Raw genomic sequence first — 16,761 nt, 5'->3', positions numbered from 1 at the left:
AACAGAATAGCAGACCTGGTGTTTTATATTATTGGGATATCTAATTAATAGAGGAAGGAGGGGTGGGGCTTTTATTGTACATTGTAGTTGGGTAGTGTTAGGGTCACAGTATTGTTTATGTCCTTCAGTTTCTTTGATTTGGGATTATTACATATAATGTATATGTTTGTGGTTTACAGGCTTATTTTTCAGATCGAGCCATGCACCAGTGATGGGTTTCACATGTTCCAATTCAGTTTAACCTGGGCACAGATCAATTCTTTGCCAAGGCATGGATCCCTGGGTTGTCCATGTGCATATCCTAGGTTCTGCAATTGATTTTATGTGCCAGTGGTTCTTAACGAGTGATCTGGGTACCCCTGCGGGGGTCTGTGAAGCCTACTCAGGGTGTTCACAAGTGCTTAGAAAATCAAATACCCTTAACTGATTAATAAAGTGCATATAAACAAAGAAACAAAATGTAAACATGTAAAAAAACGTAAATGTGAAGGAATCCAAAATTGGAATCTAGAAATTAAATATAGTATTCTCAAACTGATTTGTGGGAGTGGTGCAGTGTGCAGCAATGAGGCCTTAATTTAATTTAGTAAACCTCCAACCTTCCCATTAATATTAGTTTTTTCATGTATTTTTTTGTGCATATTTCATCATTTCCGTATTTGTTTGATGTCTGCTTGTTTCTGTATTTTTAGTGTATTGTTTTACAGTTCAAATAATTTAAAATGCTTAGGCTGGGTTTCCCGGCTTCAAGTAATGACTGTGGGGATCACGAGATTTAAATATTGATTCTGTGGAGGTCTCCTGCTTTCAATAACGATTAAGTGAGGGTCCACAGAAGTCAAAAGTTTAAAAAATCACTGATGTATGCTATATGGTTACAAGGCAGTCTCTGTGGTTTGCAAACTAGACAAACTTTAAATTGACAGTGAGGGATATCAATGATTTCAGGAGAGGTGTAATCAAAGTTAAATTATGCAGAGGGTTTTCAGGATTTCCAAAATGGAACTTTCCAAATAAATTCATGTAATGATTTTCGACTTTGAATTGTTTTCATTTTGGCGATTAAGAAACCTGATTGTATTTGCTCTTGGTATCTTCAACATTGCCATCCCATACCGACAAAGCCCCTTCTCAGGGACATTGTTTTACCATGTAAGATGAGTGGGGAAGTTACTGCCAGGCCTTATAAAGTAAGTGTCTGGTCCCATGTTCTTGGAAAGGGGTTCCATTGCAGGAGAACATTTTTCATTTGTGTACTTATGTAAGCACCGGGTTCAGGTAGTTGTTACCTTAGGGTTTCACTCCTGTAAGAAAGGGACTTTACGTTTTACTTCTGACAGGTTGAATAGCTAACTATATATATGTTTTGTAGTAATCTATTACATCACTTGTATAAATACACGTTAATAGTTATCCATTGTTTGTTTCTAAATCCTTCAGATAGATCCCACCGTTATCAGTCTGTACTGTCTCTGTGCTCCCTCGGTGGTGAATAGAGGTGGAAATTAAAAGGCATAATTTCTGTGAGGTAATTCATTGTTTCTTGTCCCTATTTTAGTGGTTGAGAAATTTGATTACGTCTTTGCTGAGAATGGCCTTGTCGCATACAAAGAACACAAATTCTTGTGTAAGCAAGTAAGTGTGAACAAAGGCACTGACTAATCTGATCATTTCTTACTCATGCTTCCCATACAAACCAGGGTTTATTTAACAAAGTGTTATACATATGGTTACATGTCAACATTCTGTGGTATCAGTGTTGTAAAATGTAAAGTTTGTCTTTTTGTCACCTTTGAAGTTTTAGCTGTGCAGATAAATTTAAGATTCTGCCCACTTTCAGGGTGCAAGTAATAAAGCATTTTTCCCTCGGTGCTCTGCTCTTGGGGATTGGAGGCAGGCACAAAACAATTTTACGATCATGCCTCTTTTTGGGACTCATGGGGATGAACATGGTTGCCATGGTCTCCAGAGGTGTATTTGGTGCACCACAGTGCCTAATGGTGCATCTCCAGCTCAGCAGCCCAACAGGCAGGCACTATGTAAACAAGCATTTTCAATCAATGGGTCTTGCATTTGCTCGAGTTAGAGCTATTAGCGTTGTAAAGAAAAAAAAACGCAGCGCAATCGCACTATGTAAAATGCAGCGTGATCGCACTGCGTGGAAAATAAACAGATAAAGTAGTCCAGACCCCAGGCTGAAAACATTGTGCCACGTATGTTTTTAGTAGTTTACCGGTGCTGTGTAGGTGGGCTAAACACCGGAAAAGGCATGATTTATGCATGCCTTTCACAAATGAAAGCAAGCAGATTTTAAAAGGCAAGCCCACAAACCAATGTAAGTGACTGACGTGACATGGGCGTGGTTTGAAGCCCAAAGAGAGATTACAGAATGGATGGAGGACTCTGCGCTCGCCCATAAAAAGGATAATTCCCAATTGTATGTTGGTTCCTCACTGCATTACTTGATCCACTGCCGGGACCACTAGGCCTGAGAATAGCATAAATAGCAGGAGCAGGGGGCCATCTGGCACAGGTCAAGCAGACCCCGCTGCTGCCCTCGTCCAGAATGTTACTGTCAGGCCACAGAGAATACCCGATCCCATGATTTGATAGGACACAGGAGTCACTAGATACTTCCATTAAAAGGAAAATCGGACCAAATTCACTGTTGGAGAATATGCCCTCTTAAGTCTTGTTAGAGGTTAGTTATGCAAACACAATGCTTTTTAAAGTTACAGGGCAATGATTTTAATGGCATAAAAATAGAATATTCAGGAACAAGCATTTTCAATGCAATAGGTCTTGCATATTTCAAACAAGATAATTGTCATCTTTTGACAAAAGCGCCCACAAGCAAATACAAAAGAAAACCTGACTGGAAACTGAGAAAAGACGACTTAACAAAATAAAAGAAAGTTAGCTTTAAAAAGTAAAACTTTGCAATTTTGTTTGTCCTGCTGGGTCCCAGTCACAAGCCTTCTGTTTGTGGAGCACTGGAAGTTAAAATGAAAAAAATAGTACCTTGATCAAGTCTAGAGCAGCAACCAGGCACTAATTAAGTTGAAATTAATTAGTGCCTGATCCCTGCTCTACACAGAGGAACGCAAAGAACAGTGCCACCCAAACCAACAAATGGTGAGCGTCAGGTGGGCTCCAAGTCCTTTACTGAACACAACAGTGTCTTGCATGCAAAACACATGCGCTAGCACATGCACGCACAGGCTCGATCCTAAAAAGTAGCTGACTGTCATTCTGTTCAGTTTCAGTAATGCCTAATTTTATCAAACCTTCTCAGTGATGCGTATACCCTCAGGATCAAGAGTTTTATATATAAAATACATATCTATATTACACACAGGCACACATAAACACTCTATCATTTATGCCATGGCAGTGAAAATAAATGTGGGACAATAACCTATGTTATACGGAGCAAATGACTTAATAAATTACTTAATAAACATGCATCCATATGTATTATTACAGTGCATCAAATTCGAGTTTATTAGCACAGTACAGAATACTTGCATTGAGAAAAAAAACGAATTACTGTCTCACCAATTGCATGTAACATTTATTTTACAGAGGGAAACAACTGTCCTAAGATATCACTTCTGTGGGATTTTACTCTGCTGCATTAATTTAACACCTGGCATGCTGGTCTTGGTTGAGTATTTTCTGTTAAAACAAATACACATTAAAATGTTTTGATTGCATGCATGCACACAGGGACCCCCACACACACATACATGTTCAGTTAAAGTACAGTTACAGTTATGGTTACAAATTAAAACTGTAATCGAAAGCACAGCTAAACATCACAAGTTATGGTAATTTTGCCAGCTATAACTTTCACAACAACAATGCAAAACATACTCGAACAGCATATGAAGTGCTGAAGCTCCCGCTTTTCATGTGCCTAATACAATTACAAACTTCGCAAATAATGTATAATAATACAGATGAGATCACAAATCATATTCTTCTTAACACTATGAAACAGACAACTGTATGGAAGCAGAATTATTTATTGGTCTGAATATGTCTTCAATTCAATTTGTTTATTTCAGATTCAAAATCCATAAAACATACAAAGATAATTTATAAAATCATTACATGCTAGCTACGGCAACATTGGACACAATAAAAGCTCAGGTAAACAGACATTGAGCTTGTAACAAATTCAGCTAATTAGCCAAAATTAAATTGCATAAAAACCAAGATGCTATTAATATATTGTGCAAAGCAGCAAAATGTAAGTTATGTTGACAACACTAATGCTAATCTTGATAGTCCAATGTGCCTTTTCTGAAAACATTTTTTAAAACATAAACCTTACATGTAAATATTGTACATTGAAGATTCTAAAGTGCTAATAACATGTTAAGATAGAAAACAATATTGAAATCCAATAGTAAGTGACAATGAGCATTAAAAAGATGGTCCACATCAGAATCTAAAAACATTCTTGCGTATTACCCATGCAGAGAATCATAATTTAGCAACACAGATGACAATCGCTTAATTAGTGTCAGTTCTCAAAATTCTCTTTGCAATTTCATGTTGTGTGATTCCCAAAAGATGACAAACAAGTTTGATCCACTTCTTGCAAGGGATTGAGTAGGCGTTACAGAAAAAAGATGGTGCAAGGTTTGAATCTCAGCTCTGCATGCCAGACACAAAGTGCTAGTGCAATATTTCTCTCCCCAGCGAATGCAAAATCTATTGGTAAGCAGAATCCCATATCTAAATTTGGTATAGAGCTGTTTGGCTAGGGGACAAGTAGTCTTATAAAAAAAAGTTTGTATGATGGAATGGCTTTGTGATCTAAACATCTGTTCGTCAAGCTGCCAGGCTTACAGCTATATAATTCCTTTTCCCGAAAGAGAACCTTGACTTTCTCCTTAATTCCTGATAGTGTCTTTAAACTAGCGTCAGTGGGAGATTCCCAGAGAGTGGCAAGATCCAGGCTGTATAACATACTTTTTAATATTATAAGCTGGCCCGAAGATTTTCAAATGGTCATTAGAGTGTAGTAATTCCATTAGTGGTAACCTATAGGGGGCTAACACATCAGTGGACCACAGTCTGTGCCAGTACAGTAGATGTCTTAAATTCATTTTTGAGGAAATTAGATACATGCCTACATCAAGTATCTTGGTAACACAAGGAGTACTCTGCAGAAGATATAATAGAGACCTAATAAACGTATTTTTAGCCGGTGCAGGCCTCTTGCCTTTTACTCCCTTGCCCCCCCCCAATAGATCTGAGCCATACAAAGTTGACCCCTTGACTTTAACCATGTATATTTCTATTGCGAGGAGAGGATTCTAGTTTTGGTATTCTTGACCAACTTTGTAACAGCCCTGCATTCCTGCTGCAACTTTAATGTACTCATGTTGATCTGCAACATCCAAGTGATGAATTTGTTTGTTACAATGCTGAACTTGTTTAAGCAACTGATTCTGTGATTTAATTGAGCTCTTCAGATTTATAAGGGTTGAAGGACATGAATTTAGTCTTCTTAATGTTTAGTTCTAATCCCTTCTCAGAACAAAAAATTTGAAAATGATTGACTAAGGCCTGCAAGCTGACAGGGGTTTTAGAGATGGGAAGCGTGTCGTCTGCAAACAATAGCCTACGGATTTTAAAGCAGCTATTTTTAGAGTGTCATTGCCAGGGAAATCTAGACATTGCACTGGGTTGTTTTATATATAGAGAGAATTAATGCCAAAACACAGCCCTGTGTGACTCTCGCCTCAATTCTAAACATTTAGTCAGTTCACCCTTTGTGCAACACTTAACACAGGTATAGTTCATTTTGTGCAATCTTGTTAAAACAGATCAAATATTATCTCAGACCCCCATATGGCCTGAGACACACCAAATGTTGCGTAAGGGGACTGACTCAAAAGCCAATTTTAGGTTAACAAAGACCACAAACAGGTGGCCCTTCCCATTACCACAGTTTTCCAATAAATTGCACAAAAGCGAAAGATTTTATCTATTCTACTATTCTTCTGGCAGAAACCTGCTTGGAGATCTGTTGGAGTGTTGTTCTTGGTAATCCAGTATGTCAGTTTTCTGAAATCTGCACGCAGAAGAGCTTCTGAAATCCATCAATCAGGCCGATAAACCTTTAGTTACAGGGATCTTCTCGGCTTCCCTTCTTATAGATAGGGACATTGTCAACATGATGCCAGCATTTCAAGGGAGGCCCACTCTCCAAGTTAGATTTTGAGAGCAAATTAAGAAATGGGCCCTGTATAAATGGCCCTGCAGCAAACAAATCACTTGGACCGCAGCCAGGTCCAGGGGCCTTTCCTGGGACTATGTGCAACAAGGTTCCAAGAGACTCCTTAAGTGATATTATGTGGGGCATATTGTTTCATTGGATTTCATTTATCCCTGATTTAGTACATCACCTGGGATCTTTCTGGTGTTTGAATATAGTCTTTCAAAGTGTTCGACCAATATCTGGGGCTGCAGATAGAAGTTCAACTGAGATGTAGCATGATGGCCTCCATGAGCAAGTATACTCCAGAATGACTTGTTGTCCCTTGCTCTAACTGCGTTTGCCAAATCACTCCATACTTTTTCTTCACAATCTAATCTAGCTTTACCCAGCCTGCCCTTATAGTTTCTCGTGGCCAATGGAATTTGCTCACAATTATTGGCTTTAATAGATTTAATTAAAGCATCCTTGGCAAGTCTACACTGCCCATTATACCAGGGATATTTTGGTCTCTTTTTGGTTGAACTTTTACATTCGCTAGTTAGTAGTTCACATAAGTGATCAAACAAGTCATCATGATACTTGATTAAAGAATTTACACTTTCTCCAAAGAGGCGGGTACTGCTTCTAATTTCAAAGGTTTCAGCCACTTTATTGTAAATGTAACCCTTTAAGTTAGGTTGGGCAGATACGTTGACCAGTATAGGGCCTTTGTGTTGTTTGAAAGATTACGTTCCCCAGGAAACCGAGAATTATGGACATTGCGATTTGGTAGCAGATGCAGTTTCATTATTAGTTTTAATGCAATATGATCACTATCACTTCATTCTAACATCTTCATGTCTGCTATCTGCAACCACAGTTGTAGAGACAACAAGATATAATCAATGCTGGTGTATTGATTCAGGCTCTTGAAAGTATGGCTCCTACTATGTGCAGCGAGGATCTGTCATTGCAGGCTCTCAGGCCAAGGTTCATTGTCTGCACCAGTGGTTGGGTAGATAGGACAGACCGTCTTTTTGCTGTAGTGAGAGCTAACCGTAGGATTCTCCATACAGAGTCTTTCTTCTCTAATGCACCCAACTCAGAATAGTCAAATGGCTCAAAGGTAACATTAAAGTTGCCAGCAACTATTACAGCCCCCTTGGGGGAAGATAGTCCATAAAATATTCAAGGTTAGTGAGAATGCTAGATTGCTTGTTGTACCCACTGATCCTGTTATAAACATTATAACTATAAAGGTGCTTATCATCTACTGAGTTAATTAGTAAACAGAGTATGTTGGGAGAGTATAGAGGGAGCCTCGTAATTCTACAGTTAATTGTGGTTTAGACCATTATTACTAGTCCGCCAGCATGCCACCCTCTCCCCTGTGACATTGCTTCACAATAAAACTTTGTGAAGTCCGACCTGTACAGCGGCTACACACTCCACGATTCTTGGAATAAACAGATATCAAAAGAATCAACACAATTCCCCCCATGCCGAATAATCTATATTCGAATATCTAATCATTTGGATTTAAGACCAGCAATGTTCCAAGTAAGGATGCTCCATTCATCATTAGGGCTCGTAAAGGGAATGAGAGCAAGTTGTCTGAGTTCATGTGTGCAGGGTCAGTCATCTCTTACAACGACCTGGTGCAAAGCCTCTGGGGGAATTTGGGATCATGTTTTGGACAGCATGATTAGTATCGGCCCTTGCCGAAAGAGAGTTCTACTTTAAGCAGGTGTTGCTAATTGCCCGGCCATAAAACCACGCCTCCAATGCAATTAGCTCATCTGTCAGATCCCGTAATGGCAGCAATATTTCAACATGCTTCACCAGGTGTTTCACAGCGTGTGGCCCTCACCATGTTTGGATGGAATAATGAAAGACGTGAACATTGTGGATCCAGTGAATCACTTTGTTGATCATAGATTTGCTATCTTCTCTTGTGGCTCGAGGTAGTCTAGGTACATTATGCATATATATATATTTCACACAAATCATTTCCAGTTGCCTGCGGGATTTGAGAAGAAGCACTATTAGATGAAGTTAGAGGGCTGGTACATTGCTTGGGAGTATACTCATAAGTAGCGATTGATCAAGCCACCGCATTAGACAAGCTGCAGTAAATGCACCTATTTCCAAAAGAGTGAGGTCTTCCATGCAAAGGAGGTGGAAGAATTCTGTGGGAAGCCATACCATCCCTGATTTTAGAAACTTCCCTTGGGGGAGCAGGTGCAGTTGCTACTACACTCTGGGGGCTCAGGTGGCTGCCCTTGGGAGGTGGGGTATGTTGGTTGGCTGTAAGAACTTGGTTTCCTTGGTTCAAGAAATTTCCAGAAGATGAAGTAGAGGTAGAAGGGTCTGGTTTTAAATTTGTCTCAACTTTGTCAATTTGTTAATCTCTCAGTGTGTTGCTGTTGGTAGACTGTTTTGCCTTTTTTAGTGAAGATGTTCCCAAAGGGGTATCTGAAGCCTTAATTTTCCCCATTCTCTTTAAGTAGGATGAGCAAAAGGAACTTGCCGCTCTCACTTCTGAGCTGAGATACGAAGTGGAGGTAAAAGGAGGCTAATATTGATGAAACAGCAAAAATGCAGAAAATGAAACACAAGTATCAGATCCTACAGCAGGATAGCTTCTTTTCAGACCTTCAAGCTCTATTGGGGACTTGGGGTGCATACCTTTCAGATAGAGCCAACTGCCAAGGGGGTAGCCAGGCACAGCCTCTTCCGGGCGATACCGGACAAAGATGTCCCACTCTTGGCCCGTCTTATACTGTTCTTACGAATCAATTAGGACTGTGTATCTGGTCAATATAAATGTTAGAGTATAGGAACTCTGCCTGCGTATACCATCAGGAAATATTCACACAGTTCCTAGCTAGCTCACAGTGCCCGGTCTGAACTCCTAAACACACCAGGGTACCGGACGGGCTTCTCAACCTCAAACACAACCTCTCAGATTCCAAAGGAAATAGTGGAAACAGAGTTACCCTTTTGCTGTCACGGAGCGTACTCAAGGTGAGACACAAGAAAGATGCAAAAATGTCTTTTAGAGCATTTATTGTAACAATATTTTTCTTGCATAAAAAACATGAGCTACGATGATTAGGCAAATGAGACAGATCATGGTAACCAGCATTACAAAGGTGGTGAGAAAAACTAACAATTCAACCATGGTTATGTGATTGTGTTAGTACACTCCTATCTGTAACTACTTATATTACTGAGGGCATAGTTGGCGTACCCTCTGCCAGATCAGTTGAGACAACCCGACCCCCGTACCTAGGTAAGATGTACAGGGAAGCCAGGAAGCCTGTTTAGTGTAGTGCAGGCTATTAGTCTTGTGAAGGGTATAGGTCAGATTCAGATACGCATCAGAGTCAGCCAAGCTGCATCTCGGGCCCCGAATTCTGTGTTCCAGGATAATCCCAGTGGAAGTGTTCCTCTGCCTGAATATGGCGTAGATGCAGATATTGTAACACAAGCACAGTGCGTGCCAAACTGTGTCAGATGTGCAAGCTCGAAGCCATGATATGTCTGCAAATGCGGAGCTGTCTCCATGGACAATAAAAATACTTACGCCATTGCGTTCTGCGTGCTCTTCCTTGGACGGAGTGTACAGGCAAGTTTGCTTCAATGCTTACTAGAAGTAAGCAACATGTACAATGATTTCTCAGTACATTATCACATAAATGAAAAGCCATGTAAAAGGTTAGTGACAGGCAAGAAGTGCTAAGTTAAAATGGAGGCTCTAAGCAGTCCCTAATGTACTCTACCACAGTCTTCAGCCAGGCGCACACCCGGGCACGTCCCTTGTGCATCCCACTCTGCCTTAAGATTGAGCAACATTTAAAGGGCCTGGCCCCGTCTCCTATCACTGGTGATCCTAGTCTGAAAGTCCTTCCCCTGTCATCTGCACAATGTATGTGTTGTTATTTATCGTGTTATTTAATTATGTTGTGTGTTTTTACTTATTGGTGTGAATATTGCACAGCCTTTAAGAAGACAAGTAAAGCCTAGCCTGCTATTTTCTTTTTTTTGGGGATGGGAGGTTATCATGGACTCCACGTTGAGTCCATAAACCTACACAGGTTTGTTTGCCCTTGTTGGTCCTCATGAATGAGCTGAGGACCCAGTACCAGAATCGCAGAACCAGCAGGAAATCCAGCTGGTCCAGGAACTTATTGGGGTATGTGGACCCCAAGACAGGGTTTGCAAACTCGGGGAGCAGAGCTGGAGCCTACATCTCTTAGTCCTGTAATGGTGGCTGCAACAATTATTTTCTCCGTAGTGTCCACTCAGTCTTAGATATTGGGTCCACAGACCTGAAATGGATGACCGGAGAAAAAGCTCTCTTTTCCAATTAAATCCTATTTTCTCAGAAATTCCTGAACACGTTTACATGAAACCATTCACTAGTTTTTACTGTGTCAGAGAATAAAACACTTTTATGGGAATGAAAAAAAGAAAAATCTAATTTTGGCACCTTGCTTTCTTTTGCCTCCTCCTTCAGTCACCCGACAGATCTGAACAAAACTTGCCATGGATGACCATTTATTTTGGGAAGTTTGGTGCAGATTTGTTGAATGATTCGAAGACATAACTACAGAGGCACTATTTGCACCGGAGGAAAAAAACACACATATATATATATATATATATATATATATATATATATATATATATATGTGTCTGTGTGTATATATGTGTGTGTATATATATATATATATATATATATATATATAATTACCTACTGGCTGTTGCTAGTATGTAGTTATAGTAATGACCTAGTTTCCATAGAAAAACTGTTTATTGACTTGCCTCCATTTTTGGCACCATTTGACGAATCTTCACCAAGTATTCCAAAAAAAAGTTCCCTGTATAGTCTTGTTCTGCATGCAAAGTTTCGTTCAGAGTGATCCGTGAAGCTGGGGCTGAGAAAAAAAAAAAAAGTGGTTGTCAAAAAGTATGTTTCCTATGTAATGTCCTTAGATGCGTGCAGCCCGAACCGCTGGACGGAATTACACCAAATTTAGCAGAAAGGTAGCTTTTGGTCCGAAGATCACGCTTTTTGTTATTTGGTGTAAATCCTTTCAGTAGTTTCGGAGTTATTAAAGGAAACATAACTTTGTATATCTAGAGGCGCAGATCCTCCTTGAATCTGGAGTAAAAGCAAAGCCCTGATTGGCTGTCAGCAACCGGACAGAAAAGTTGTGGCTGCCATTTTGTTTCTCGCATTGACTGGGGGTTAGGAAAAAAGCAGTATAAAAACATATAAGGGATCAGGATGCAGGGTTCCTGACCCTATAAGAAACATAGAGGGGTCCTTAGGGATATTTTATGCACATCTTATTTTTTCAGCAGATCCTAGGATCCTCCTCGTATGGAAAAGTAAGGCACTGATAGGCTGGCCGCGCCCTAACAGAAATATTAACCTGCGTGTCAAAAAAAACATAAGTTCACTGAAAAAACTAAGGTTACAGGGATGTTTTTAGTTAGGTTGACGTTTCACCCACACAAAACCATAGAAATTCAGCAGTACATGATTATTATAGCTATAAGTATAACTATAACTGCTGAATTTCTATGGTTTTGTATGGGTAAAACGTCAACCTAACTATAACATCCCTATAACCTTTGTTTTTTTGCAGGGGTTTTTCGGTCGCCAGTAGGTAGTTCTATTTAGGACCATGCTTCTATAGAAAAATCGTTGTTTGACTTGCTGTTTGAAACCGTTTGATGAATCTAAACCAAATTTTCCCCAAAAAGTCTATGGGTGATTCTTGTTGCGCATAGGACGTTTTGTGGTGATATGTCGAGTGGGGGCTGAGAAAAATCAGGGGTCAAAAAAACTTGTGTTTCCCATGTTAAGTTCAATAGGAGTTTTGAACACGGCTACAGCCCAAACCGCTGGATGGAACTACACTAAATTTGGCATAAAGGTGGACTTTGGTGCGCAGATTACGCTTCTGTAGATTTGGTGTAAATCCGTTGAGTAGGTTTTGAGATAATTAACGGGAAATAAATGTGTATATCTAGGGCTGCGGATCCATTGAGACGTTTCTGCGATTATCGTGTTGAATTCTTGAATGCGCACACCAACAGGGATGCTGTGATTGGCTGGCCACAACCTGACCAGAAAGTGAATTGAAAAGTGAAATAAGGGGTCAGGGTGGAGACGCCCTGACCTCAGGGCTGTGATATAGGGGTCTTCGAGGGTCAAATTAGTGACCCTGTGTCAAATGTGCAAATAAGAAAAAAATACATTAAAAAAATAAAATCACACTCATGCACTGCTTATTACCCCAGATATTCCAGGGGGGGGGGGGGCGCAAGTTATATTTTCTTGAAATCACACTAACTATAACTGATGAATTTCTATGGTTTTGAGAAAATTCAGGGCCTAACTATACCGTCCCTGTAACCTTTAGTTTGTTTTTTTTAAGTGAAAATATATATATTTATTTTTATATATATATATATATATATAACAGGATCACCATCAGTGCTACCACCAGGCCTTTAACCCCTATGGTGCCTTTGAAGAGCTGGTCTCGCGTTCAGCCACGGTTCCTGTTTGCCGGGGACGAGACCAGCTCGTCCTGCACCAGGCCCACCCACACCCCCCATCAGGGATGAAAAGGGAATTGCGTCCCCTTCCACCCCTGACCCCTGATTTCCCCCCACCCCCCCAGTGACGTCTGATGATGTCAACACGCAATCGCGTGCTGACCTCATCAGAGGTCACCTCCCATTGCGCTGGAAGCATGCGCAATGCAGAAGAGAAATGCTGAGGAGGGGGCAGGCAGAGACATCAAAAGAAAGGAAAAGCTTTTCCTTTCTTTAGATGTAATTCTGAGCATTTCTGCTGCCTGATCGCAATGCGATCGAGCAGCCGAAATGCCCACTAGACACCAGGGACTTTTTTTTTTTTAATGTATTTACATATAAAGGGGAGTGACCTTGGGGAACATTTTATTATCAGGCCTTTTCTGCCCCCCCGGGGGCAAATCGGCCTATATTGCTTAGGCAGATCTGCCCCCAGGAGGGGTAAAAGGCACTAGACACCAGGTATTGTTTATTTTGTTGTTGTTTCATAAGGGGAGCAACCCCTTAGGCAAGGGTCGCTCCACAGGGCCTATTCTGCCCCCCTCCACCCCCGGGGGCAGATCGGCCTATATTGATTAGGAAGCCACTACACTAGGGATTAATATTATTTTTTCTATGAAATTGGCATAAGGGGAGTGACCCCCTCCTCCCCCAGCAAAAACAGGTAGTTTTGTATTTGATAATTTTGATGTGTCCAGATAGTGTTTTGGGGCATTTCCTTTTGCGGGCAGTAGGCCTATCCACACAAGTGAGGTACCATTTTTATCGGGAGACTTGGGGGAATGCTGGGTGGAAGGAAATTTGTGGCTTTTTGTCACTGAAATGTGAGGAAAAAGCATTTTTGGGCCACATTTTGAGCTTTGCAAAGGATTCTGGGTAACGGACCCTCATCAGAGCCCCACAAGTCACCCCATCTCGGATTCCCCTAGGTGTCTAGTTTTCAAAATGCAAAGGCTTGGTAGGTTTCCCTAGGTGCAGGCTGAGCTAGGGGCCCAAATCCACAGCTAGTCACTTTCCAAAAAACACGTCCGTTTTCAGTGTAAAAATGTGTTCATGTTGGGTTTCCTGTTGTGGGCGTTAGTCCTAACCACGCCAGTGAGGTACCATTTTTATCGGGAGACTTGGGGGAACACAGAATAGCAAAACAAGTGTTACTTACTGCCCCTTGTCTTTCTCTGCATTTTTTCCTTCAAATGTAAGACAGTTTGTAAAAAAAAAGGTCTATTTGAGAAATGCCCTGTAATTCGCATGCTAGTATGGGCACCCCGAAATTCGGAGATGAGCAAATAACCACTGCTTCTCAAGACCTTACCTTTTGTCCATTTTGGAAATACAATGGTTTCCTTGATACCTATTTTTCACTCTTTATATTCCAGCAAATTAGTTGCTGTATATCCGGTATACAATGAAAGCCCTTTGCAAGATGCAGCTTATCTATTGGCTCTGGGGACCTAGGGTTCTTGATGAACCTACAAGCCCTATATATCCATGCAACCAGAAGCATCCAGCAGACATAACGGTTTATTGCTTTCAAATATCTGACGTTTTACCCATTCTGTGTCAGTGGGAAAATGCTTTGGTACATATTGCCCTTGGTCTCCTTCAGGGAAACCCACAAACTCTGGGTACCTCCTAGAATCCCTAGGATGTTGGTGGAAAGAAAAGGACGCAAATTTGGTGTGGGTAGCTTATGTGGACAAAAAGTTATGAGGGCCTAAGCGCGAGCTGCCCCAAACAGCCAAACAAAGGGCCTGGCACCTGAGAGGGGAAAAGGCCTGGCAGCGAAGGGGTTAAGAAGCAACCCTAATTGAATCTATTTTTCGACTTATTTCTGACATTGAGGATTTGACAACCAGTTCCAATTTTTCAAGTCTCTTGTAAAGAGCTTTAATTAGTGGATTTTAACTTTATATGTCACCGTTTGCATTGCTTGGGCCCTGGGAGACACTTGAGGACTGCCGTTTTTCTAAAGACAGACTGCTTGGTTTCTGACCACACCACCCTAACTGCTTTCTTCTTATTTTGCCAGCAGGAAATTAGAAACAGTGGAGGGAGAAGTAGTAATAGCTCCTATATGGTCAAGTTTGTGCTAGTTTCTGCTAATGCTGCAGGTGGTGGACTAGACAGCTCTTCATTCAAGGCAGTTGAGTCGCCGTCCGCCTCTCTTCCACGAATTCCAGCTGGCTTTTAATAAGTCACATAGGCACAGTTAATTAGTGATTCATCCCCATACACTCTGTATGTTTTTTCTTTTGAATAGTTGACCCCTGCAGATCTCTGCAGCCCTACCAAACAATCCAATCATCAGGTATTAAGTGTTTGATATCAGAGGTGTGGCCCAGCCCATCCTTGTTCAGTGTCATATGGGCCTGCCTTGCCGCGGGGAAGAGTAAGGGCTTTTAAGCGCTCTAGCATCAAGGAAGGAGGAAGGGCTCACCACCATCTCATCACCTACTCTCTTCACCTGTGGATCCTGCCACTGGAATCCTTGGACTTGAGGTCCCGTTGTTCAGCAATAGAAACGTGCATCACACACCACGGAAAAGAATATGCACTTTTAAGCGATCCAGTTACAAGAAGGGCTCACCATAGCGGATATGACATAGGTGGTGCCAGGGTTCGCAGCTGCGACCTCGGCATTGCCCTGGGCTACCCTCTGGCACTGCCTTTGCGACCCCTAACCCCAGAGGTGGCAAATTCAGTGCCAGGAACACAGTGGTAGCTCCTCCTTATGGACGTCAGTTGGAGCTCCACCCTCTTTGTTTTTTGTCAATTTTTATTACACTAATATTGAATAATATAATATTCAATATTAGTGTAAGAAAATTATACTTTGCTGGCGTATGCCTTTCCATGGCAGCTGAGGTAAGTAAAAAATGCTTTTAAATGTATGTTGTGTGCATTCTTGCGGGTGAGAGTGTGGTTATGTGAGAGAGTGTATGTAAGTGCGAATTTGTGTTTGTGTGTGTGTGAGTGAAAGAGAAGGTTAAAGGGTGTGTGATGTCACTTCCGCTACCCCTGGCATGTGGGTGAATTGTCTGACATATTTGCTTACCACTCCCTCTCTACCTGTGGATACTGCCACTAGAATCCTAGGACGCAAAGTCCAGCTGTTCAGCAATAGAAAGATGCGTCCCGCACTGCTTGGAACAATGTTTCCGCTGGTCACTGCCCCTCTAACGAATACAAGAGAGGCACCAGCACCAACGATAGGCATGCTGACTCTACTTACTTAGCTGAGATAAAAGGAGGAGCTGCACTGTGTTGAGTCGCTATGTTACGACGCCTCACGACTCAAACTGCTTTAAGAATAGTGGTATCATTAATGACACTGAGACAATGGTTCGTAATCACTAGACACGAGGGAGATTTCCCTCGTCCCTTTTTATTAGCTCGGCTTATGTCACTGGTCATACCACTTTTTAGCACGCTGTAGGTGAGACCAACTTCATCTCCCCCAAACAGCGAGCGTCATGGGCGGGCCCATGACAGACACAACACAGTGAATGTTATTTTTAAAAAGGCTACCTTGGAACAAGTGTAACAGTGGGAGGAGGAGAGGGGGGTTGACAAGCCTAATCATCTTATCCTGAATTTTTTAGCGATGGCCTCACTAGACCCCAATTTGGGGGGGGGGGGGGTTAGGGGCTAATATATTTCTGCAGTTGCCCTTTAATTGTACGCCCTATGTGCTAGTTCACAACGCGGTTCCCCTGTTACAGACTGATTCTACTGAAAAATGAATGGATTTAAAAAGCAAACGTGTATGTTGGCTGGAATTTAGGGTTAAGTGTGTACACCTTATGTATAAATATATCGTCACGGTGAAGAGAGTTTCCTGGGTAGGGAAATCGATTAAAACTTGTATGGGAGATTGTTTAGTCATACGTTTTCACAATCACCAATTTGTCAGTTTTCCTCCTTAA

The 16,761-nt window shown here is 41.3% G+C and overlaps 1 protein-coding gene across 1 annotated transcript in view; it reads left to right on the top strand.

Moving 5' to 3' along the window:
- Positions 1–16,761, top strand: part of PMM2 (phosphomannomutase 2) — a 168,441-nt gene that overhangs the window by 76,036 nt on the left and 75,644 nt on the right. The window contains exon 3 of the mRNA XM_069210533.1: positions 1,559–1,635. Coding sequence (XP_069066634.1) covers positions 1,559–1,635 — 77 coding nt within the window. The remainder of the gene's footprint in view (positions 1–1,558; positions 1,636–16,761) is intronic.

The sequence above is a fragment of the Pleurodeles waltl genome, chromosome 10 (genome assembly GCF_031143425.1).
Source record: "Pleurodeles waltl isolate 20211129_DDA chromosome 10, aPleWal1.hap1.20221129, whole genome shotgun sequence".
Lineage (NCBI taxonomy): Eukaryota > Metazoa > Chordata > Amphibia > Caudata > Salamandridae > Pleurodeles > Pleurodeles waltl.
The sequence above is the reverse complement of the archived record's forward strand: the minus strand, read 5'-3'. Positions and strand labels throughout refer to the sequence as shown.